This window comes from Dromiciops gliroides, chromosome 6 (genome assembly GCF_019393635.1).
Source record: "Dromiciops gliroides isolate mDroGli1 chromosome 6, mDroGli1.pri, whole genome shotgun sequence".
Taxonomy (NCBI): domain Eukaryota; kingdom Metazoa; phylum Chordata; class Mammalia; order Microbiotheria; family Microbiotheriidae; genus Dromiciops; species Dromiciops gliroides.
Window position 1 is genome coordinate 109,314,315 of NC_057866.1, and position 24,975 is coordinate 109,339,289.

Here is a 24,975-nt window from a genome sequence, read left to right on the forward strand (position 1 = left end):
CTGGGAAAATACTTTAGATGAGACTCATGAGCTATAGCGCTAGAGGAAAATATTCCAACACCTCAGGGTCACAAAGTGAAATGGGAGAGGGGGGATTTCCTGGGAGACCTGACCTGCCATTGTGTGAGTTGGCTGGGAGAGTGAGATAAGAGCAAGCATATCCATTTGGGCTACATGAAGGCAGAGAACACTAAAGACAAGGTCATTTCTTGCCAGTCTCCATTACTCCCTAATTGGTGATGCTTCTCCCCATGCTTAGCTTGAGTACTTTGTACACATTTTCCATTTACTTATTGATGCCCACAATGTGCCCTCAGTAGAAAGTAAGCTCCTCAAATGCAGGAAAAGTTTCATTTTCTTTGTCTTTGTATCCCCAGTGCCTGACACAGAGCCCGACACATAGGCACTTGATACTTGGTGAATTGAACTGAATAGCAACAGAGGATCATCTGTTCATCTACAATTTACAGATAAGGAAATCAAGGCAAAAAAGGTTAAACAGGGGAAGCTAGGTGGAGCAGTGGATAAAGAACTGGCCCTGGATTCAGGAGGACCTGAGTTCGAATTCAGCTTCAGCCACTTGACACTTACTAGCTTTGTGACCCTGAGCAAGTCACTTAACCCTCATTGCCCTGCAAAAACAACAACAACAAAAACACCAACTGGCCCAAGATCACACCAGTAGATAATAGCAAAATTGAAAGTCAAGCACAGTTCCCATGACACCAAGTCCAATACTCTTTGCGATATACTTGATTTGTTTTAAGAGAAAAATTATCCCAGTGTGTAGGTCTAGGCCACAAAAACACAAAGATCTTATTGCTGAGTTACTGTAAACCAGAGATTTTCCTGCAACTTCTCCTTCCCCTTTCTGAGGGATGACCAGGGTCCTGGCATGGCCCTACTCATTTATTCCTCCTTGCTAGCCCTACAAATTGAAATCCAGGAAAATAGATCCATTAGGATTTAATCAAAGCTTCCACAAGTCAGGAGATTTGTACTGGTTTTATGTGTTTCTACCATTTTTCTCCTTTCCTATCCTGACATTATTGTTTTGAAACATTTACAAAAGTTCATTCCTTAAACCTCCCCATCAAATATATTATGAAAAGGAATGGAATCCCCATATTCATGTGCCCTTCTGATATGGTAAACTATACCTACAGCATTCCCCTAATGTACCTGGATAGAATCCCTGTCCCCCCCCCCAAAAAAAAGGTCATTAACGTAGTCTGGAAAGGCCTGTCTTTGAAGGAGTTCTTTGCAATCATTATTTCTTTTTATAGACATTCATTAATCATCCTTTTAATACTCTTCTTGATTTTTCCCAAGAACTAAAGTCAAGCTCACTAGAATATACCTTGTAGACTTTGCTATTATCTCTTTTATCATTATCAGGAAAACATTTGGCAACTCTCCAGTTCTCCACAGCCGCAGAAATCACCAAGAGCATCCCAGCAATCACATCTGCCAGTTCTGTAGATGACCTGGAGTTTAGTGACTCCTGGTGAGTCCTGGTGACAAGCTGATCCAGGGCAGCCAGGTGCTCTGTTCCTATGTCTCTACTTAGCCCAGATTTTAATTCCTTGTTCACCATGTCCCTCTGTTCAAGTTCAAGACCATTGTCCTTGGCAGAGAAAACAAGGAAAATAAAATCAGTCATCTCTACCACAAACTGTAGGTTAAAGCCCTTTTCTCCAATCATCTTTTCTCCACCCCAACCCCCCAAAATGAGTCTTTCCTTGTAACTCCTTAAGTGACTTTTTTTTTGGCTCTAGCATTGCTAGCCAGCCTCATCTGGCTTTCCTCTTCTCTAGGTGTCCTTTTAAAATACAAATTGATGGATAGAGTGCTCTATGAACCCCCAAGTCTCTTTAGATAACTGCCCCTTTTCATTCTGTTCCTCTTTTTCTTTACAAGCTTACCAAAGCCCTAGAAAGCTCCTCCTCACGGATGAAAATCAGATTCAGAATGACAGTTGCCTTCACTGCTTCATTCATCTTTTGAAAAATGAAATTATCATTAAGAGTAGTCAAGAAATTTTTAGCTTTAGGATGAGAGAAATCACCAGCCATGGGAGAGGCACAGCAGGGTACAGTGGCTAGAGCATTGTACTTGGAGTCAGGAAGACCTGGATTCAAATCCCACTTCAGACACTTACTAGCTGTTCAATCTCAGGCAAATCACTTTACCTCTCTAGGCCTACTTTACCTTGGCTACAAGATGATAGGGTAAAACTCAGTAGTTGCTAAGATCCCTTCCAGTTCTAAATCTATGATCTATATCCAGATAACTGTTCTCCCCTCACTACTGGATAATGCCTGTGTAACAGAGGCTTCTGATGTTTCCTGAATTCCTTTCAAGTGGTCTATAATGTACAACAAATGGTGCAGCTAGGTGGCACAATGGATAGAGCACCAGCTCTGGAGTCAGGAGGACCTGAGTTCAAATCCAACTTCAGACACTTAATACTAGCTGTGTGACCCTGGGCAAGTCACTGAACCCAAATGCCTCACACACAAAAAAATAATAATAATAACGTACAACAAACGAAGGACAAACAACAACCCCCACCCCCTCTACCATGAGTCTTTCCTAGTAACAAAAGAAAATTTGCTAGGTAAAACCAAAGAAATATTCCACACCTACAATCCCCCATTGTAACTCAAAGAGCTGCCAGCCTCAGCTTTCTGGGAGCTGGTATTATAGGCAGGTACCACTATGCCTGGTTCTCTTTTTAATTTATTATAGCTCTTACAAGGAAAGGAATCTGAAGACATCAAGACCCAGCACAACTAGGTGACTCACTCATGGTTCCAAAGGTAGTAAGTTTCAGAGGCAGGCTAAGATCCAGAGGTCCAACTCCAGAGTCCGTACTTTTTCCACTGTGCCATAATTTTCCTGTGGCTATCTGATGTGTTCCAGTAGGGAAGGGTAGAAGTTGGCAGTTTTCTCCATCCCCCTTCCTTTTCCATTAAGACTCTTGGGACTAGATTTACAAAAGAGTCCAGACAAATACACTTTTTTTTGGGGCGGGGGGCTGGGCAATGAGGGTTAAGTGACTTGCCCAGGGTCACACAGCTAGTAAGTGTCAAGTGTCTGAGGCCAGATTTGAACTCAGTTACTCCTGACTCCAAGGCCGGTGCTTTATCCACTGCGCCACCTAGCTGCCCCCAAATACATTTTTTTTTTAAAAAAAGGCCACATGATGGGGACCATACTGACGCCTAATTGTCCAGAAAGAGGCTGGAGCTGCTACTTCAGCCTTGATTGGATAAAAGGAGCTCACAGGTGTAAAATGCTCTGTCAAATTTAAAGGGCTATATAAATGTCAGCTACTATTATTATTATGGCCTAGGGTTAGCTCTATTTACCCTCAATTGTGCAGAAAAAAACACATTATTCCAGCAGAATAGAAACACTGCTAGAGAACAGTACAAGCCACAACAAGTCATTCTGGAGCAGAATGAATACTTAAAGAGGCATGAGGTGAAGCCCTGAGTTCTAACTAGCTGTGTGACCTTAGCAAATCATTAACTTTTCCAGGTCCTATTTTCCTCATCTTTTAAATAAAGGATTATACTTTATAGGCCCTTCCAGTTCTGACACTCTTTAATTTACAAAGATCATTTAAAAAGTGGGGAGACAACTTTGCTAACAACAAAGAGAGTGTAACAAATGAAAAAAATGAAAAAACAAAAAGACACGGTTTCTGGGTAATTTATAATCAGTTTCTTAATTAGACTAGCCAGCAATCAATAAATTAATGGTTAGTGGTTTCTCCCGATAACCTACAGAGCCCCATGGAGAGCCCAAAAGTCCTACATACTTTTTGAAGGAGAATGCCCCAATAACTGAAAATCAACCCTGATTGGTGGACATTTAATGAGGACATGAGCTATACATCCTCAGCTTTTCTGCTGAGAACATGGCTTGATCATGAGACAGCCTCCTCCAGCAATCTGCACAGGGGAATCCATCTCCATCCAGACCTCTCTGGCTGGTTTTCTCCAACATGAGCTAGGTCACCTAAATTCCAATGGAGAAGTACAAGGACAAGGGCTTCTTTTCCAGGGTAAAAACTTGCCCAGACTCAATTCCTTTTTCCCTACAAAAATTTTTAATGATAATCAACATTTTTATTTAAAATTTTGAGTTCCAAATTCTCTCTCTCTTTCCCTCCCTCTTCTCCCCCTCCCTGAGGCAGTAAGCAATCAGATATAGGTTAAACATGTGCAGTTATGTAAAACATTACCATATTAGTCATTTGTATAAGAAAACTTGAGTAAAAGAAAAAAATGAAAGTGAAAAACAGCATTCTTCAGTCTATGTTCAATTCATATCAGTTCTTTCTTTGGAGGTGGATAGTATGCATTATCATTAGTCCTTTGGGATTGTCTTGGGTCATTGTATTGCTGAGAATGGGTGATTTCACAGTTCTTCATCAAACAATATTGCTATCACTGTGCACAGAGTTCTCTTGGTTCTGTTTGCTTCACTATATATCAGTTCATACAAGTCTTTCCAGGCCTTCCATTTTTTATAGCACAATAATATTCCATCGCTATCATATACCACAGTTTGTCTAGCCATCCCCCAATGGATGGGCATTCCTTCGATTTCCAATTCTTAGCCACCACAAAAAGAGCTGCTATAAAGATTTTTATACAAATAGGTCTTTTTCTTTTTGGGGGGATGTCTTTGGGATTTAAATCTAGCAGGGGTACTACTGGATGAATGGGTACGCACAGTTCTATAGCCCTTTGGGCATAGTTCCAAATTGCTCTTCAGAATGGTTGGATCTTTTCACAACTCCACCAACAGTGGATTAACTGCCTAGTCTCAATTCTGTTTATACTCTAAGAAGAAATCAGGTCTCCTGGTTAGGTGGCATCCCACCCAAGATTGAAGAGCATGCTCCTTGAGGGTAAGGGTAATGTTCTCAGTCTCATTCTTCAGAGACAAGAGCTAGGCTTCAATGAGGAAACTGAGGAGAAAAGCCAGGATCCCAGTGTGATAACTGGTTATTAATAGAACAGGAAAATCATTATTTCTCCCAAGAGGGAAGACCACAGGTGGGGGTTGCCCAACATTACACAAAAGTGCCAGGATTCAAACCCAAGGTCTCCGACTCCAGACCCAACACTACACTATACAGGCCTAGGTAAGCTCCTTAAGGACAGGAATTTTTTCTCTTTATGTCCCCAGCACCTTGTAGTGCCTGAAACATGGTGGGAGCTCAATATATGTTTGCTGAATTTAAAGGAACAGCCCTAAGCCAAAAAAACCAAACAGTGCCTACCACTCATTTTGATAGTAACGATTACTTTATTTTGGGGAGAGGGGTGGGAGAGACTGTTCTCCCAAGCACAGTAATCACTCATTCACTGGCCTCATCCCAATGCTCATCAGCACCGAAGCTCTCAGCTGAGCCCTCCTTGGGCAGACTAGGGGCCCTAAGGGGCTCACCATCTCAGTGCCAGATTGAGTGGAAACACATGATCAGCTTCAGCCTTTTTGCAGCTCAGACCTCACAAACCCAAGCAATCCATCAGTCTCCACTTCCCCGGAAGCAGGGACCACATCCAACCTACATTATATTTCACAAGGAGCAAAAACAAAAATTAAACAAATTTTGAATAATGTCTCCAAAATGCAAAACTTTTCCATAAAAGGGATATTTTGAACAAATAACTATTCATCTACATATTTCAGGATGGTAAAATAAGCTATCAGAATCAACAAAAAGAATTTTGAATAATATTTTTTAGGAAATCCATTATACTTCAATCCTATCAAACCCATCCTATAATACAGTATCAGTGTGAGATGAGATTGGAAAAAGTATTCTTCCAAGCAATTCTGAATGAATTAAATCACAATTTCACAAATGCAAAAGTATTCTTAACAATGTGTCTCAAAAATCCATTAGAGAAAAAAAAGTAACTTTTTGCATTTTAAACAAATCGTATTTTATAATGTTCATAGCTTTATCAAAACTTTTTTAAATATTTGCTTAAATATTTAGAAAATATTTCAACTTGGGAGAAATATTAAATGCATTAATTTCTCAGTATTTCACAATTCTGTATTACCTAAATTGATATCACAAAGTGATCAAGTAAAAAGCTGAAAGTGAAGTTATGCAAGAAATGCTTGAAATGTCATAAATTGTAGCTTGTTATTCAAATGTCCAAAGCTTGTATAAAAGCAGCTGGGTCTTTTTTTTTTCAACCTCTTCTTCATCTCACTTTTAGCTGACTACCAGAAAACAGAATATAAACCTAATATTTCTTTCTTATTGAATTTTCATTAACCCAGGAAAGCAAAATGCAGGCTGTCAGCAATAACCAGATTTAAACTTGAAACCTCTTAAATGTTTTGCGGAAAAAAAAGTTTAATAATGTTACGGGCCAGCATTCATGTACATATTCATGAGATTACTATAATTCTAATTTTATATATTTCAAATAATTTACTGTTAGCCTTTTCAACATGGTAACCAATTTAACTTCAGAGAACTTAATTCTGCTAAATCCACCCAGACTTCAATTTTTTAAAATAAATGAACTCTGCAATTTTTTCTTGCAGGGATTTTTAATCTCTTTGATACTTCAAATTATTGTGCTAAATGTTTTTAGAATATAAGAATTTTGTTGTGTAGACTGTCAATCTCCATGTCAAACTTTTCTGCTTAACTGTCTTTGCTAGGAGACAAGGTTCTTGAGAGAGAGAGAGAGATAATAGGAAATAATTAATTATTAAAACAAAAAGATACCCAGAAAAAGAAAAAAAACACAAAGGGATAGAGACTGTCCCTGTGATTTCACGGATCTAAGGAATTCCTCAATGAGGAAATGCCTCCTATCGATTCAAGTTGGCACTGTTTAGAGCAGAGGTGTTAAACTAGCAGCCTACAGCAGCAAAACTCCTCAGTGCAGTCCAAATCAGGTTAAACTGTTATTGGGGAATGTTTAACAAAATAAATAAAAATAAAATACAACATAGATAATGTTAATTTATGGTTTTCTAAGTCAAAGTGGGGCCTGCAGGGATTTGAGTTTGACACCAGTAGCCTAGTGATCTTCATAGGTGTTACAACAGCCAGAACCCAAACAAAACCATCAGTGAAACATTTAAAATTTAAAAACAAAAATGAGTGGTAAGAATGCCTAATTTGTGTTACGAGGATCTGGGTTCAAGTCCCAATTCTGCCACTACCTGTGTAACCTTGAAAAAAATCATTTAGCAACCTCTCTGGGCTTCAAATTCCTTATCTATGAAATGAGGACATTAAACTAAATTACCTCTAAGATCTCTTCCAGCTCTAGATTCATGATCACATGGAATGATTCTGCTATTACAATCCTATAAAATCATCTACACACAAGGAATCTTAAAGGAGTTGTGGCATTTCTTCTGAAGAATGGAGCTGACTGGTTAAAATTCTCTCCCTTCTAGAGAAAGGTAAATGCTTACTTACTTCCTCATATTTTTCCCCAAGAACTATAAGCTAAAAAGAAAGTACAAATAAGTGATTGTCGATATTCAAATTTTAAGTTAAATTTTCAAGAACTATTAACTTGTGAATATCAGGGTATAAAAACAATAAAGACCAGACTTTCAAAATTCTACACTAGGCTGAACTTACTTTTTCTTACAAAAGACAAAGTAAACTAAAAAAGAGCATTTTAGAACTGGAAGGAACCTTGTTGTTCAATCATGTCTGACTCTTTGTGACTCCGTTTAGGGTTTTCTTGGCAAAAATACTAGAGTGATTTGCCATTTCCTTCTCCAGCTCATTTTACAGATGAGGAAACTGAGACAAACAGGGTTAAGTGACTTGCTCAGGTTCACACAGAGGGTGTCTGAGGCTGGATTTGAATTCTGAAAGTCTTCCTGACTCCAGGCCCACTTCACCACCCAGCGGCCCAGGAAGAATACTGGTGATCATCTAATCCAACCCCTTTAATTGACAGATGAGAAAACTGAGGCACAGGGGAATGAAGTAACTTGCCCAAAGTTACAGATGATAAGTAGGAGAGTCAAGAAAAGAACCCTGGTCTCCAGACTTGGACTCAACCATTTGTTGAGCACTATCTATGTTTCAGGAGCTGTGCTAGGGATATACAAACCAAAATGAAGTTGTCTCTGCCCGCACTTGTGTGCATGTGCCCATGCTAAGTTTTGGGAGGAGAGAGGAGGCACTAATCACTGAGGGAATCAGGACAGGCTTCAAGTGGAAGATAGAACTTGAGCTGAGCTGGAAAGGAAGCTGGGACTCCATGTAAGAGGAAGAAGTGAGAGGGAGAGCATTCAGCAGGTGGGACAGCCCATGATCCTCAAGGAAGAACATGGCGTGTCATGTGTAAGAGCAGGAAGGTTCACTGGGCTAGAAGGCGGAATAAGTGATGATGAGTCAAGAAGCCTGGAAAAGGGAGTTGGCACCAGGTTGGGAGGGGCTTAAAGGCCACACAGAAATCTGCATCGGGTATCAGAGGTTTGTGGCACCTACCCTTTTCAACCTGTTTAAATCAATGTTTCTTTGCCATTTCACTTTTATAGAAGAAGCAAGATGAGAAGCCAGGTCTCCTCCCTCCCAGCCTAATGTTGTAGGGACTAGACTGTTCTTCCCAACTTCTTTTTATAATCGCTTAAATGAGTTGTCTAAGCCCCACAGTTTTTGTGGCAGACCCAGGCCTGGAGCCCAAATCTCTCTCCCAGCTCCCTGCCTGCTTGTCCCCATTTCTAACCAGTTAAATAGGAGTTTTCTCTAACAGGTAGCTTTTGTCTGTGAAACCAGGACTCCAAGTGAGGCTCTTCACGCCTGACCCAGTAATGCCTTAGGCACTAGAGCCCTTGGCCTCCACTCTCCCAATCATTTAAATGACTCTATTGTCTCCAATGTCATTTCCATGGCAGAACTAGGAGCTAAAGCTAGGTCTTGTCACTCCCAGGCCGGAGCTTTCGTCTGTCTTTTTCTATTTACATGGCAGTGTTTCAAGGCCAGACAATGATGAAGGTCGACATTTATGTAGGACCCAGAACACTTTCACGGTGTTACACAAGCCCTTTGAGCTTCAAACATGCCTGTAAAACAGACTACTATCATAAAGCCCATCTTGCAGATGAGGCTCAACAGGGTTGCACTACTAATGTCAAGAGACAGGGGTTGAACTGAGATTATCTTGGCTCTAGGTCCAATGCACAGGGCACATGGGAACCCAGGTCCATTTACTGCCATCCTATGTCTTGGGCACTAATGCTACCATGGCTCACATTGACTAACCTTTTAAACAACAGCCTCCTGGGTCAGGTAGCTTTTGTGGCAAAACTAGGGAGAGGACACAGGCCTCTTCACTCCAAGCCCAATGCTGCTTTCATAAAACATGTTTTCACTTCAAGTATTTGGCATCTAGCCCAAGAGTTCTCAATCTTTTTTGGTGTCTCAGACCACTTTGGACCTGTCTTGTTAAACCTTTGGACCCTTTCTCAGAATAATGGTTTTAAATACATAAAATACATAAGATTACAAAGAAAACTAATTTATGTTGAAAGATGTAATTTTTTATTTAAATTCACTAACCATTCCCCCCCCCAAAATCTATCCATAGACATCAGGTTAAAAAAGCCTAATTAGTGGCTTCCTTTCCATTTCTGTAACATTGTAGGGATTTCTCCGATTGTCATACAACAGAGTTTACATTTCAATAATATAAATCTCATTTTAATTCCCATAAAAATTCTGACTTCCTCTAAAATATGTGAATACACTATTCCATGCCATACAAAATCAGAGATCCACCATTTAACCCCACGTACAAGGCCAAATATCTTGCTGCCAAGTTTAAAATGTCAGAGTAAATCTGAAATGACGGAACCAGATCCTTGCACAGCTAACACACATATTGGTGGCCCAAAAAAAGCCCAAAGTATATGGTTTCTGCACCATCATTTTTATTAGAAGCACAAAGGGCATTTTCATGCATTACAAATCATTTTTACAGGAACACAAAAGCTACCTAGCCTAGAAACACCGGAATTTAAACAAATGGTTGGAAAAGACATGGCAACATGCTGTGGTACAAAGAGCATAGAACTGAAGCAAAAGCCCACTTCCAGCTGTAGAGACCACCTCACTGAAGCTCCCTCAGCCTTCTCCAATCCCAAAACCCCCTTCCAACTCTAAAACACTCTTCAGAGTTCTATTAAAATCAAATCAAGCCTAAGTTGCAAAGGGCCTGCACCCGTGAGCTCATCGGTACCACAAGAAATCCTGGGTGAACAAACTCCTTCTATCAAGGCAAAGAAGGTGCTGCCCATTGGCAGTTTCCAAGACCACTGAGTGATTTGCCCACAGTCCACAGGTGTCAGGGTCAGCATTTGAACCCAGGCCTTCCTAGCTCTGAACCAGGCTCTCCCTACTCTATCACAATGCCTCTCAAAAAAGTATTCAACAGAAAGTAAATTTAAAATGGACTATTAACTATCAGCAGATATGATTAACTGTACCAGTGGATCAAAGTTAAAATGTATTAAATTGCAAAGTCTATAACATATGCACCCAATTAATAATTAAATTGTCTTAATCAGAACCTCCACTACAATCCTATTCATTTTGGATAGTATATTCTTCAAATGGTCATTGACAAATAGAAAATGCTCTTTTCAATCTAACAATATTCTTATGAAATCAGCTAATGCCAATGTAAGTTCTTTCCCTGAGCATTTTTTCTAAAACACTGACTCTTGATTTTTCTAAATGATAACAGTTATCATGAATACCAAAAAGTAAGAATGGATGGCAGTACAATGCATTTATCAAACGATCTTACTGACCACAACTGGCTCCTGGCAGTATCTGCAGCAAATTTCATGACAGAGGGACCAAGTTGTCTATTTGCAGAGACAGATCTAGTTTTGCTTTTAACAGAACCATAACAAACATTCTTCCCTATAAAACTGCCTCAAACACACTGCTTGATGCTGGAAGGCAAGTAGATTCACTGGGTTACAAACAGCAAAGGGGGTTCATTCCCAGATGAAAGTTTCAATTCCTTCAAAAATAGGTTTTCTTAAGTCAAACTGTCTCAATCATTTTTCCAGGCATTACTAAACGTGGCTCAAAGGTTACACACATGGCAAAAAATAGTTTCTAAAAAATAAGTTACTAAACATTCAAGAAATAGACATTACCTTGTTTTGGAAAAAAAAAAGTCTATTCCTTTTACATTGGGGGGGGGGGAGAGGAAGCTGACCACAGGATCTCTATAAACATCTCAACTAGTCTTCATCTAAACTGAGAAATCTTATTTCCAAAGTTCCAACAGAATTGTAGTTAATAATGTTAAGTGATTTCCCCTCTGTGATAGCAATAACAGTATACGCGATTTTAAAATGCCAATTAAAGTGTGATTAAAGTGCCCTAGTTACACTTCATACCCACTCTTCTGATGGTTATCATTCTACACAACAGCTGGCGCTCAAAAGATGCACCTTGAAGTTACCAAGGACTTGATCAGCCAATAGGTAAAATCAGGTCCCATCCAACCCACATTTTTTCCAGAGCACTCTGTATGACAAAGTTTTGAGAAGTCGCAATAGAGTTAGGGTTAGCGGCTGCCTTTTTCTACAAAGTTAGCAAAGCTGTGGCTGAATACAGCACGAAAGATGAAAATGTCCGCTCTTACAAGTGTAAAATGCAATTCCTTTTCAAGTTCGCACGCTTCCAAAGACCCCTACTTACTTAAGGTTCGTTCCGGGTTGGGGTAGGGGCACAAGAGAAAGCAGACCTTTCCCAGATAATCAGCACTGCTTTCTGGTAACATACCTGTTCTCTGGAAATACAAGGCAACGAAGGTCTCCGGGACGTTTGGCTCCCGAAGCTGGTGGGAGTCTCGCCTATGGGCACACAGCTGGATCTTCTCCTGGGTCTGATGACAGGCACTTTGCCCTCCCCGCTCAGCCGAGGCGGCGAGGGAGCTTCCCCGACCGGGAAGAAGCGATCGAGCCCCAGGGCCAGCCCGGTGCCAACGCCCCCGGCGAACCAGGAGAGCAGGGGCCGGAAGGCTGCGGGCAGGACGCTGAGGCTGGCCACGGACACCCACCAGACTACACCGGAGAAGAGCAGCAGCAGCAGGACGCTGCGCGTGGGCTGCACGGGCTGCAGCAGGCTCAGGACCCCGACGCAGCTCAGCACCAGCAGCAGCCTGCCCAGCACCGCGAGTTGCCCCTCGGGCCCGGGGCCCCACAGCGCCAGCACCAGGTCCCCCATGTAGCAGCAGGCGGGCAGCGCCAGAAGCCCCCAAGCTCGGCGAGCGCCTCGGCGGAGGCGGAGGCGGCGTCGGCGCGGCCGGGTCAGGAAGCAGGTGAAGAAGAAGAAGGCACAGGCGAGGCTGAAGAGCGGGCACAGGACGTGAGAGAGCCCGCGGAGCAGGAGCCCCAGCGGGCGGTCGAGGCGGGCGCAGCCCTCGGGCCACAGGAGCCGGGCGAGCACCAAGCCGGCGAGGGCGCCAAGCGCGGAGCTGGCCAGGGCACCGTCGGGGGCGCGGCGCTGCGCGGGGCCGGGTGGCGGCGAAGCAAAGGAGGCGGAGGAGGAGGAGGAAGAGGAGGAGGAGGAGGAGGCGCGGGGCAGCAGCAGCTCCACGTTGCACAGGCGGCAGACATGGTACAAGAAGCCGCGCGGAGGGTCCTCGCGGAGCGGACTCGCCGAGCTGCGCACGTAGCCGTTCCGAAGGCTCTCCCGCGGGGGCCCAGCCCCGTCCCGCCGCGGGAGCCTCCTCATGGCCGCGCCGGGCTCAGCCCGAGGGGCCGGGGATCCGCTCCGCTCGCTGGCTCGCTCCTCTCTTCTCTCGTCGCCTCTCCTCTCTTCGGCGCCGCTCTGGGAACTTGGGACGCGCAGGGGGCTCGGGTTCCCGCGCCCGCGCCTCCGCCCCCGCCGCGCCGCGCCGCGCCTCCCGGCTTGGTCCGTTGGGCTGCCGGCGCGCTCCTCCTCCTCCTCCTCCTCGTCCTCTTCCACCTCCCTCCACCGCCCTCCCCCCTGGGAGCGCGCCCCACCCGCGTGCCCGCGTGCCTGCCCCGCCGCCGCCGCCACCGTCGCCACTGCCTTGGCCCGGCCCGTCCAGGGTGAGGGCCACTGCCCGACCAACTGACCCCACTGACTGGGCATGCCCAGTTGGGCCCGGGAAGAAGTGTCTGGCAACCTCACCGCACCCCAACCCCAGGGAGGGGGAGGAGGAGGGAGTGACCCAGTGGTGGGGAAGAGATCGCAGGGCTGGACGTTTAGAGGAAATGATGGACATACTGAGAAGGAAAGTAACTCTTAACCTTTGACCTCAACGGTTTTGTAGCTGGGGGCCAAGGGATGAGGTCTTCAGTGGGGTTCAGGGGCTCCCTACTAAAAAAATAAGTCCCTACTGACCCTTAAGAGGACTTTGTTCCCTTCCCTTGTGATTTGAGTGGCATCCTCAGGTTCGGGATTCCTAGAATTTATAGCCCAAAAGTCTAGATACTCTGTATTCGAAAAGAGCCCTCGACTTTTACAAATGAAGATACTGAGTCGAAGAATGAGCCAGGGACTTTGCCCCAAGATCACATAGTTATTGAATGACAAAGGAGACCTTGACATTAAAGCCAGGTCCTCAGACCTCTCTATGAATTTGTTTTCCTTCTACGTGCAGCTCTGATGCAATAGAAATCTTCATTGTGGAATGCTGGATTTGGGGTCCAAAAATCACAATGTACAGCATTTATTAAACACTTATCTCTCAGGCACCTGGGTTCAAATTCTGCTTAGATTCTAGCAGTGTGACCCGGGGCCAATGAGCCCTGTCTTCCTGGGCTTTCTTGGCTATAAAAACCAGGGGGTTTGCATTAGATAGCCAAAGTCTCACCTCTAAATCTGTTATGGGGGCAGGGGAACATTAGTCACCCCACTCCACTTAAAATAACTAACAAAATACTCTAGCCCTGATGCTTTTATTGGGTTAGAACATCTCTACAGAGTCAGTCAAAAGCATTATTAAATTAATGCATGTCCAGTCACACAATGTGGGTTTTGTATAAAACAGTAAGTTAACTCCCCACTGGGCATTCAGGTGTCTGCCAGAGAAGAAATCAGTTCCAGCCAAGCACCTAAAAGAAAATTGCGGGGGGAAGGAGGGGAAGTTGCAGCCCACCCCCAGTAGAAACTCCTCCTTTTCCACCCCTTGACCAGAGAAGGGCTCTGTGAACTTTGAAGGGTCAGAAGATTCTGACTTCTAGTCCTAGCAGTATCTCCCGAACAGCAACAGCTAGTAGAAATGGATGCATTGGGAGTCAAGGATAAACAATTGACTCCGAAGAGACAGATTTAAGACCAGCAAAATGATAATGGGAACATGCCTAGGGAGAACTTATTGACTACCCAATGAAGGGGAAAAGAGCATCAGCAACAGGAGCCGAAAGTCAGACTCTAAACCAGAGTCAACTTTCCCTTGGACTTTGGTATAATGGGAAAGTGTATCATAGACTTTGGGGAGGATATTTTGTACCAACTATTCTTACTATAGCACCTTAGTAAATATTCAGTTTTCTAAGACCTAATTAAATCATGTTGGCTAAATTATGTCAAATGATAATCATGGAAGAAAGCCTGCCATGGCTATTGGGAAGTTGTGAGCTATAGTGCTAAAACCCTGAGGAATATTGCCACCCTCTGGGGACACAACCTACTAGTGCAAGTTGGAGTTGAGAGTAGCTAATGAGCATGAGCTACACTTTCATCTTAGACTAGGATTCTAAATAGCATCTCTCCAGCTACCCATCAAACAGAAATACAGACACATCCCTCCACTGACACTGACTTGTGAGAACCTGTTACATCTATCGAGCCTTGGAACAACCCCTCCCTCAACCATGCTTTTCTCAGGCCATCCATCTTCCTCGATCCACGCCGCCGCCACCACCACCCCCCCCTTCCCAAACTGCTCTCTCCCCAGCCTCACCTCTGGCTCAGGGGACAGTGATAAAATCAACACCATCCTTGTGACTTCCTAGAATAAAATAACCCAGGTCACAACTCTCTCTCTCTCTCTCTCTCTCTCTCTCTCTCTCTCTCTCTCTCTCTCTCTCTCTCTCTCTCTCAACCTATGGGTTATATCACCCTATTAGAATGTAAAGTCTCTGAGGGCAAGAACTGACTCCCATCTTAGTATCCCCAAAGCTTAACACATTACCTGGCATATAGTAAGCAATGAAGAAATGTGGGGTTTTTTTTTCATTCATTCAAAGTCTAGTTTCCTTCCAAGCATAAGCTTGGATTGTATGGGCCTGGCACCCAAGGTCACCCAGGTTAAAGTGGCAAAGCTGGGATCTGAGCCCAGGCTCTCTGACGTCTTTCTCAACCTGCTTTTTTTCTCCTGCACTATGCAGGTTTGATGTCTGTAGAGGGCATTCCTGGGGAGATTGAACTAAGTAAGTGCCCTTTGAAGATCCTTTTCATCAAGAGGAGATAGAGGGTTGGAGGTGGCATGCTAGAGGAGAAAGAATGTTAGATTGGGTTTGAATCCTTGATGCTTAATATGAGTCACATAGTGCAAGTCATGACCTCTCTAAGCCAGTTCCTCAGTTGTAAGTAGAGGAGTCAGTCGAGCATTTAAGAGCTTATTACAAGCCAAGCACTGTGCCAAGGGCTAGGAATACAGAAAGACAGTGCCTGCCCTCAAGGGACTTCTATTCAGAACTTACTTTCTAATGAGAGAAAGCAGCACATAAAAGGAAGCCCAAAATAGGTGGAGGAGTGGGGTGAGAGAGGGAGAGACAAAGGTACGGCCCAAGGCCATGATAGAGAAAGTCTGGGGTACTGCCTGGAAAGGATGGAGACAAAGTGGCAGGAAATCACAAAGCAGTTTCTTCCTTCCATCAAGGCAATCAAGTTCCAATGCCCTCATTCTTCATGAGGAAACTGAGGCCCCGAGAGATGAAATGACTTAACCCACCAAGGTCACACAAATAGCTGGCATCAGGGCAGGATTAGAAAACAGATCCCCTGACTCCAACTCTAGGACTCTTTCCTCCAGTACTCTTCCTTCTGCTACCTCTAAACACATCAATTTTAACAATTTATCAATAATTTTAAAAGAGAGAAAATCATCTAAGGTAGGGGAAGCATGCAGGTGTACTGGGGAGAGAAGTAACCTGGCTTTCCTTTAAAACTTGCTGTGTGGCCTAGAGCAAGTTCTAAACTCTTTTGGTCTTAATTTTTACCATCTATTAAAAAAAAGACTAGAACTAAATGATGTCTAAGGTCCCTTCCAGTTCTAAATCTGAGCTTATGCCAAAAATGTAGCCCCTTAAGAAGCCCCTTAAGAGTCCCTTCTTCTCTGACATGGGCTGCAAAGCCTAAATTTGTGCTCCCAAACTAAACTAAGCTTGAAATGGAGAGAAGTGAACCAAAAATTCAAGTCCTCAATGATCAGTGGGTTAAAAGGAAGAGCAAAATGCAAAAGCTGGGTTTTAGTGTTATTGCCTTCCCTAATCTTACATCAACTACTCTCTTTCTTGACTGCCATCCAAAATTTCATGGATCTTCTTGAATTAATGATAATTGCTGACATTTAGATAGTGCTCTAAGCACATTCTATACATTATTTTGTTTGATCCTCATAGCAACCCTGTGATGTAAACCAGAATTATTCACTGATGAAAAAACTGAAGCTCAAGTGATTTTCCAAAAATCACCTGGATAAGTGACAGAGAAGGGATTCGAGTTCCTGCAGTAGTCACCTACTTTTTTTTTTTTTGGCATAGATGGGAATGCCAAACCCTAGCAGGTTTAGGAGATGACATTTCTGATTATGTGCCTCTGAAGATCACCAAAAGTGAACTAAACTTAAAATATGCTCAACAAGAGTGAGCTAGCCATGTTTATAGCAACTCCCTCTTCTATTTACAATCTTTGTCACAGACTGTTGCTTGGCCACATTTCTTAGAGGTCAAATTAAATTATTGTTCTGCCAGACTCTGACAGCCACAATACCAAAGGGTTTATATTGCTCTTGACTTTGGGTCCAAGAGTTTATAACTATTATCCAATGTGCAAACATACCCTAAAGCACCAGAATATCTTGGCCACTTAGCTGATCTCTGAAGAGTCTCTTTCTGGTACTGTTGTCACCTCTCATTGATTCTCCTCCCTCTCCCCAGAAGTAACATGTGAAACCTCTCCTGACCCAACAATTTACATATTAAAAAATCATAAGGCATACCTAGTCCTTTTCTAAATTCAAGGTCTAGTTGTTGGAATCTATTTTCAAGTTTCAGCAGCTCCACCTATTGGTAATTTTAGCACAATTATCAAAGTGGAATACAGATAAAGCAGAGTGAATTTCTGGAACACTCCACTCCAGCCCCTGGCTTGATTTCACCTGGCTGGGAAAGTCAGGTGATAATGCTCTGGTCATGGCTTTGCATTCCACCGAATGGTTTCACCCATAGCAAGCTGCTGTGCCTATCCCGTTACAAGAGCAGCCTTTCACTGTTTGAAAAAAGCAGTTGAAGAGCTGTGAATAGTGGTTAATCCATTTAGAAGTTTTGGGTTTTTTTTCCCCACCAAGGTCTTTATTTAACCTCTTGTTATCATCATTGCTAGGAGCCAGCTAAGCCCAAAAAATTGACTTATTTGAAAATAAAAAGAACTCATAACAATCAAATAGATATTAGTTCTAAAGGTAACCCTTAGAAATTGGAATGAGCTGCCCTGATTTCTCAAAGCAGAAAGCTAAGGCAGACAAGCTTTGAACATCAAAGAAACTTTCAGAAATAGCTAGTAAATTGGCTACCATTTCAGAAGTTCCAAAGAAAATTTGTTAAGCCTAAGTCATTTCTTTTCACACAGAAAATGTAAACCATAGTTAAACATGTCATATCATCTTATGCAGAAAACCTTTGTAATTTCTAAAGAAAATGAGCCTGTTTCACAATTAAATTTCAATGAAATTCAATTTCAATTAAAGACTGAATATTAAAATCAGAGCATCTCTTTCTAGGATAGAAAAGCAAATTCTAAAGTGCTGAAGAGCTAACAATTCCAAATAGTGGTGATAATTATAATAACTCACATTTATACAGAACTTTACACAGCATTTTCTTTACAATAATTATGAAGTAGGTAGTAGAAATATTATCATCATTCTCATTTTATTGATAGGGAAAATGACTCTCAGAGATGGTAGGAGACCTGTCCAAGGTCAGGAAGTGAAGAAAGTGGGCACTTGAACCCTTATTTCCTGCCTTGAAAATCCAGTATTGTTTCCAACAAGCACTCTCCACTTATTATTCAGATGCCTTCATGGCAAGTGAAATATAGAGCAATCTATCTTTCCTCTTCCCTCCATCTTAATTCCTTCCATTTCCTTCTATCTTACTCAGATCTCGCCGTATATGCCTGCTCTTCTCACCCCAGCTCTGTCTGTCCCTCAGCTCTGAGATAGCCTCATGTGAGCCCTGAAGTACATTTTGTATTGTGATTTGTTACATTAATTGAATAAAGTCTCATCCCTTCAATTTAAAAAAGATACTGATTTGTCAATCAATGACAATGATTGCATTTCTCCCCCAAAAATGAACAAATAACAGGTTTCTCTTTACTTGGCGAATCCTTTACCTTTGTTTATCGGTTTGTGTTTTATTTGTAGGTCAGTGGCCCTCAATGAAAAATAGGTTTTCCCACTCTGGAATGCAATATTAAGTCTTGGTGGTGTGGCCCCTGGTAGCATTTGTGACTGAACACCTATGAAAAGAATTCTCTTCTAGGATCAAAGAAAATTGGCATACATGCTTGAGTTATATGATGGCATCTGAGATCCAAGTAACAGATAAGAGTCAAGCAAGACACCTGTACTTTATATTTTAAATGTCTTAATTCCTGCTTTCCCCACCCCCTCTCACATAAAAGCATATCCTCTAGCATTGCAAACATTTCTCCTTTTTCTGCCTCCAGTTTCAAGAGGAACTAAAGGTATCTATGTCACAAGCTTGGTACATTTTTGAAATTTAACAACTAGTTAAAGTCTTAAATCAATACCTGATTGTTAATCTGAAATTTCCCAGAATTTGGGGTTAAACCCAAGCCTTGACCCTTGGACAATAAACAGTGATACAAACTCTTTCCAAGTTTTGATGTTCTCCTCTCAGACAAGCAGGAGTTTCTTCTGCTCTGCCTATCCCAACAGACCTGCAGGATCACAGCCCCAGTGGGGGCTGCCTACCGTTGACACTGAACTTGTGGTTAATTGTGGAGTCCTGCCACAAAACCACCTCACTACCACAAGCTGGATTCTTGCCCAGGGGGATGACAGCCTGCCAGCCTAGGCAGGCTACTGGAGGCAGCAGGAGCAAACTGCCTTCCCAATTTGCTCAGCCCAGACAGGAGCCACTTCCAGGTTCAGGGTGGAGCCAGAAATGGGTCGTTCTATCAGAAAGAAGAAAGTAATGTTTTCTCCTGCCTCAACTTAACTAGAATTTTATTGATTTTATTTACCAGAATTCATTTAATCAATTACACATTTACTATATGCATAAGATTTTTTTCACCACTAGTAAAAGTTCTAAAAGAAAATTAATAATATTATATTTTAAAGAACCAGGGATCTTCTAGGCTATATGGGTGCCCTCTTCCTGCCTTCTCCTCCTCTGTGCATCTTGTCCATATCTTCCTTGCATCTTCTATAAAGGACCCACTCACCAGGCTGCAGGCTGTCCTATAAATAAGCAACAAACATTAGCTTTACCAAGATATTCTGGTAGATGCTGAGTGAACTCTTTACAAATGAGAGGTACCAGGGCATAGTGGAAAGAGGACCCAGAGCCTAGAGATCTGGGCTCTAGGCCTATCTCTGCCTCTCACTTTGAGCAGGTCATTGCCATTTATACATGAGTTTCCTCATCTGTAAAATGTAAGGGTTGTACCCAATTGTCTCTAATGAAGTGCAATGAAGTCCAGCTCTGTCGTCCTCTGATTTTTGTATACAGTAGTAGATGAGTACCATCTAAAGTATTTGTATGTATGTAGCCAGACTTCCAACCAAGCCTGTGGCTTCGTGCATGCTGCTGATGTGCAGAGGGAGGTGACTCCTGATTGGTGGAGGCCAAGGTAATCGCCCATACAAGCATAAGGATTGGAGTTTGCATCTAGGCTTCTTGGGAGAGAGCCGGGTGTGGTTTCAGAATCCCCTTGAGAGATACCCATAGAGAAAAAAGCTGCAGACACATTTCCTCAAGACATTCCTGATTCCTGCTTGCCTCCCTAGGGGTGGATAGAATGGACTTTGGTGAGAGATATTGGACCTCCTTTCTCTTGGTTTGAGCTATTGCCTCATTCCCAACTAAAGAGTTTCAGAACGTTGTCTAGACCATATTCAGGAATAGCAAAGTCATCATTTGTACAATAATTCCTCAGGGAATTTGAACACATCTAGACAAACAATTCAGATAAAAGGAAAGGGATTGTGTGTCCTTCCCACACTAAACAACCTGAATCAGGTGCAGCATTACCCACCCCAGGCGCAGCCGTCTGACAAGGATCACATTCTGGTAACCAAATTAATGTACATACAAAGCATGGAAGAAAAACGAGAGGCACCACTACATAAATGAAATAATTTAATTTTGCATGTTTGGGCTACACGATAAAGTTTAAAGCAACAGTTGACTCTGTGCTGCACAAAGCCTGACTCCCCAGTGTGCCTCTTTCACCAAGGAACCCTAAGGGATATGACTGGATTCTCCTGCTGAGATTCTGACTTTCTGCAGGTGAAACATTTCACCTGGGACCTTCTCTCACCCTCTTCAATGTTATCCTGACCAGAAACTCACTTTCTTCTTTAAACAAATACCAGCCAACCGGGAAACCCTGAGGTTTTATTGTACCATAAAACAGACCAGACATTTCCAAGCCTTCATAGCAATGAACCTGACTAAACTTTTACTAAAAATAGTTTTGAAATAAACTCTAGGCTCCTGGTTTCTCTAACAATCAAAATTCCATCACCAAAATCATCTTCTTTCTTCGATTCCCTGCTCTTTCAGAGCTGCACCCCTCTGGAAACTCAAACACATCTCAATCTCAGGCCCCTATTTTCATCATTAAGAACTGAACCCAGGGGGAGTTCAGATCCGGCCTCAGACATTTGTCACTTACCAGCTGTGTGACCCTGGACAAATCACTTAACCCCCACTGCCCCGTGCAAAAAAAAAAAAAGAACTGAACGCAGGCCCCACATCCCTGGAAGTTTCCTAACTGGCCCAGGAGGCAAAACATCTTTGGAGCTCTATGAAGCAAAATCAGCCCTGTTCTCTGGAGATTCTCATCCACGCCCATCGAACAGTGGCCCAAAGATATCTCCCGGCTACCTTTGAACTAGCAAATATCATAGCATGTCTGGGGGAAGCTTGGGGCTGGCTGCTCCTTCACCCCTTCCAAAGCCATGGAGGTCTCTCTTTTCCCAGGCCCACTGAACAGTAGGCCACCCTTCCACAGCTTTTCGCCCCTCCTGTCCCTAAGTGAACACACGGTTCGTTTGGAGGGGTTTTACTGCCAGAAACTATAAGGAAACAGGCAGGGGTAAAAATAACTGCTAGGAGGAAGTTCCCAAGCTAGAGATGTCTGTGAAACCTTACAGCAATAGTTATCCTTGGTTTATGTGAGAGTGAAATGGAGCTCATTAACGGGGCTTTTGTACCTCCAGTCCTCACCCCTCTGACACCATGTCACTTTTGTTTTAGATATCAGTCAGTGAGTGTAACTCATCAGAGCCTTAACTAGCTCTTTGGGGGCCCAGAACAAAATTGGGGACCAGAGGATATGGGCGTGTGGACATGTATGTGTGTGACTTTGCATGTTTGTGTGCATTGGGTGGTATGTGCCTTGTATGAGCATGTGTGCAAGTGTATATGTAGGTATACGAGTATATATGTGTTTCTGTGATATTTTGTGTGTTTGTGTGTATATGAGTATGTTGTTCATGTGAGTATGCATTGTATGAATGCACATGTGTGTGTTTATATATGCATGCATGGTATGAATGCACATGTGTGTTTGTGTTTATGTATGCATGTATGGGTGTGAATGTGCATGTGTGTTTGTATGTGTCTGTGTGTGTCTGTGTGTATAGAAAACAATTTGTTCTGGGGTAGTCAAGCTGGAGTAGGATGGCCAACAATCCCTTAACCCCCTAAGTCCCAGGAGGGGAGGTAGTGGTGACCCCAGGAGAGGAGTGTAACAACAGCAACTGGACACTTGGGATTGGATAAGGGACAGGAGATAGGCTTTGCTCAAGTATAAATAGGGCAGCTGGATGACACAGTAGATAGAGTGTTGGGCCCGGAGTCAGAAAAACATCTTCCTGAGTTCAAATCCAGCCTCAAACACTTCCTAGCTGTGTGACCCTGGGCAAGTCACTTAACCCAGTTTGCTTCAGTTTCCATATCTGCAAAATGAGCTGGAGAAGGAAATGGCAAGCCACTCCAGTGTCTCTGCCAAGAAAACCCCAAATGGGTTCATGAAGAGTCAGACTAAAAAATGACTGAACAACAAACAGGGATTTATAATTTAGCTAGGAGTTTTCTTTGGGCTTATTTATCCCAGAACAGAGACAGCTATATTGTGACATGATGAGTCACAGCAAATGGCTGGTAGCAGGGACAATGTGTGCCCCCAAGATTTCAGCACCCCGAGGCAAAGATCCAGTCATTCTGCTCTAGTTATGGCTGTCTTCTTGACCCCACTTCCTACCTCCTCCATAAACACACCAAATCTGCAAGAGGAGGTGGTGAGGAGATGAAATTAAGTGCTCCATCATTAGCAAATGACTTAGAACTTGGTCAGATTGTATTTATATCCCACTGGATAATCAAGATTTCTACTTTCAATCTCAGTCTCTTCTTACCATACTCAGATAAGTCATCATAGGTGACCCCCCTAACATTAAATCAGAAATATTCAACATAAAAATGAAAAACCTATTAGTCTACTATGCACACCAAGTCTTCATCTGTCAACCTGATATGCCAGAAAAGAGGCCAAGTGGGTAGAGTGCTAGAACTGAAGTCAGGAAGATCGGAGTTTGAATTCTGCCTCAGACCCCTTAGTAGCAGTGTGACCCTGGGCAAGTTCCAACCTCTCTGTGCCTTGGTTTCCCCATTTAAAAAGTGAGGAGATTAGACTTGATGACCTAAAAGGTCCCTTCCAGATCTAAATCTATGATCCCATGATGGACATCTCTCAGCACCCTAAACCCAAGGGAGGTATGACCCAATAGCATGCTAGAGTAATCAGAGTTCAAGGAATTTGCCTAAATAGTAGCATAATAGTATTAACTCATTTCTTGTCTATTTTAAAGCTTACAATGAGCACAGAATCTAGAACTCCTAATTTAGGCAGTAATAACATTCCACCTGCATAATATTCTGAAGTTGAAGGAGCTTTATAGAGAGTCTAATCCAACTTAGTGGGAGAAAGCCCTCTACACTGTCCCCAAGAAGTAGCACAACATCTACTCCCCACCCAAGGCAGCTCATTCCATATTGAAGCAGCTTTAATTGTGGGAAAAATCCTCTTGACAGTACGTCCACTCGTCACTTCTAATTCTCCCTTTAGGTACTGAGCAGAATAACTGTCCTCACTCTTGTAGATGACAATCTGTCATGCATTTGAATCTTCATCTGTGAAGGCTACCCTTGTGAGTTAGCTTGAGCAGAACTTGCCTGCAGAGCAGTTTCCCTGGTGGTGGGCATGGGTTTGCCCAGATTCCCCAATGGCAGACATTTGCCAGATGTCTGTCAGGGGCCAGAGCTGCAGCTCATGGCAACAGAACAGAACTTGAAGAGTATCATATAGTCTAACCACAAATTGTAAGAAAAAGTTAAAGGAGGGGCAGCTAGGTGGTGCAGTGGATGGAGCACCGGCCCTGGATTCAGGAGTACCTGAGTTCAAATCCAGCCTCAGACACTTGACACTTACTAGCTGTGTGACTCTGGGCAAGTCACTTAACCCCCATTGCCTCACAAAAAAGAAAGAAAGAAAAAGAAAAAGTTAAAGAAAAGGGACATATCTGGAGTGGAGGCAATGAGGAAATTACAAATCCCTTTCCTTAAAAGCCAAATTTAACACACCAAAGAGTGGAGGCAACTTTTTGGAGGTCAGTGCACAGAAGTGGTTCCTAAGCTCCTTCCTCCTTGCACCATACCAGCTCCTGCCAGCTGAGGTCCCATTTCCACAGCAACAAAGGGAGAAAAGGAGAAAGGGGAAACTGCACAAATAACCCGCTGACTTTTGCCCTTCATGCCAGTTCTGCTACTCCAGAGGCAGTGCGTGTGGTGCTATGAGTTCTAGTTCTTGAGTCAGAGGACATGCCTTCAAATCTTGCCCCATAATATATACTATCTTATCCTGAACTTTCCTTGGCCTCAGTTTCCTCACCTGTAAAATGAAAAGAGAAGACAAGGCATCCTCGGAGCTCCCTTCTGGAGCTGAGTGACCCCCATTATTTCCATATATATACATATACACATAGAGATTGGTTCTCTGATTTCATTGGAATAGGGTACTCTTGGGTGAGGAAACTCTTCTCTAATGCAGGTCAGCACCTTCTCTAAATCTTAGGGTCTTTTTTTTTTAGTGAGGCAATTGGGGTTAAGTGCAAATCTTAGAGTCTTAAAGAGTTGCTTAGACTATTTAAAGGTTAGGCGACTTGTCCAGAGTCACAGCTCTCATGTGTCAAAAGAAGGAATTGAAACCAGGTCTTCCTGGACAGCTCTCTATCCCCCCTGCCATGCTGATTCTAAATGGAGTTTATCTTTATGTGTGTGTGTGTGTGTGTGTGTGTGTGTGTGTGTGTGTGTGTGTATTTTATATGGATGTGCATGGAATCTACGTATTCATGTGTGACTATATGAATACTTCATGTATAAATGGATAGGTGAAAATGATGCTGGATC

At 42.9% G+C, this 24,975-nt stretch overlaps 1 protein-coding gene across 2 annotated transcripts in view; it reads right to left on the reverse strand.

Moving 5' to 3' along the window:
- Positions 1-12,971, reverse strand: part of PDE3B (phosphodiesterase 3B) — a 169,224-nt gene extending 156,253 nt beyond the window's left edge. For both annotated transcript variants that reach the window (XR_006353554.1, XM_043970564.1), the window contains exon 1: positions 11,831-12,971. Coding sequence is in view for 1 of the 2 variants with exons in the window: in XM_043970564.1 (XP_043826499.1) it covers positions 11,831-12,784 (954 nt within the window). In the remaining variant the exon portion in view is untranslated. The remainder of the gene's footprint in view (positions 1-11,830) is intronic.
- Between the last annotated feature and the right edge of the window lie 12,004 nt (positions 12,972-24,975).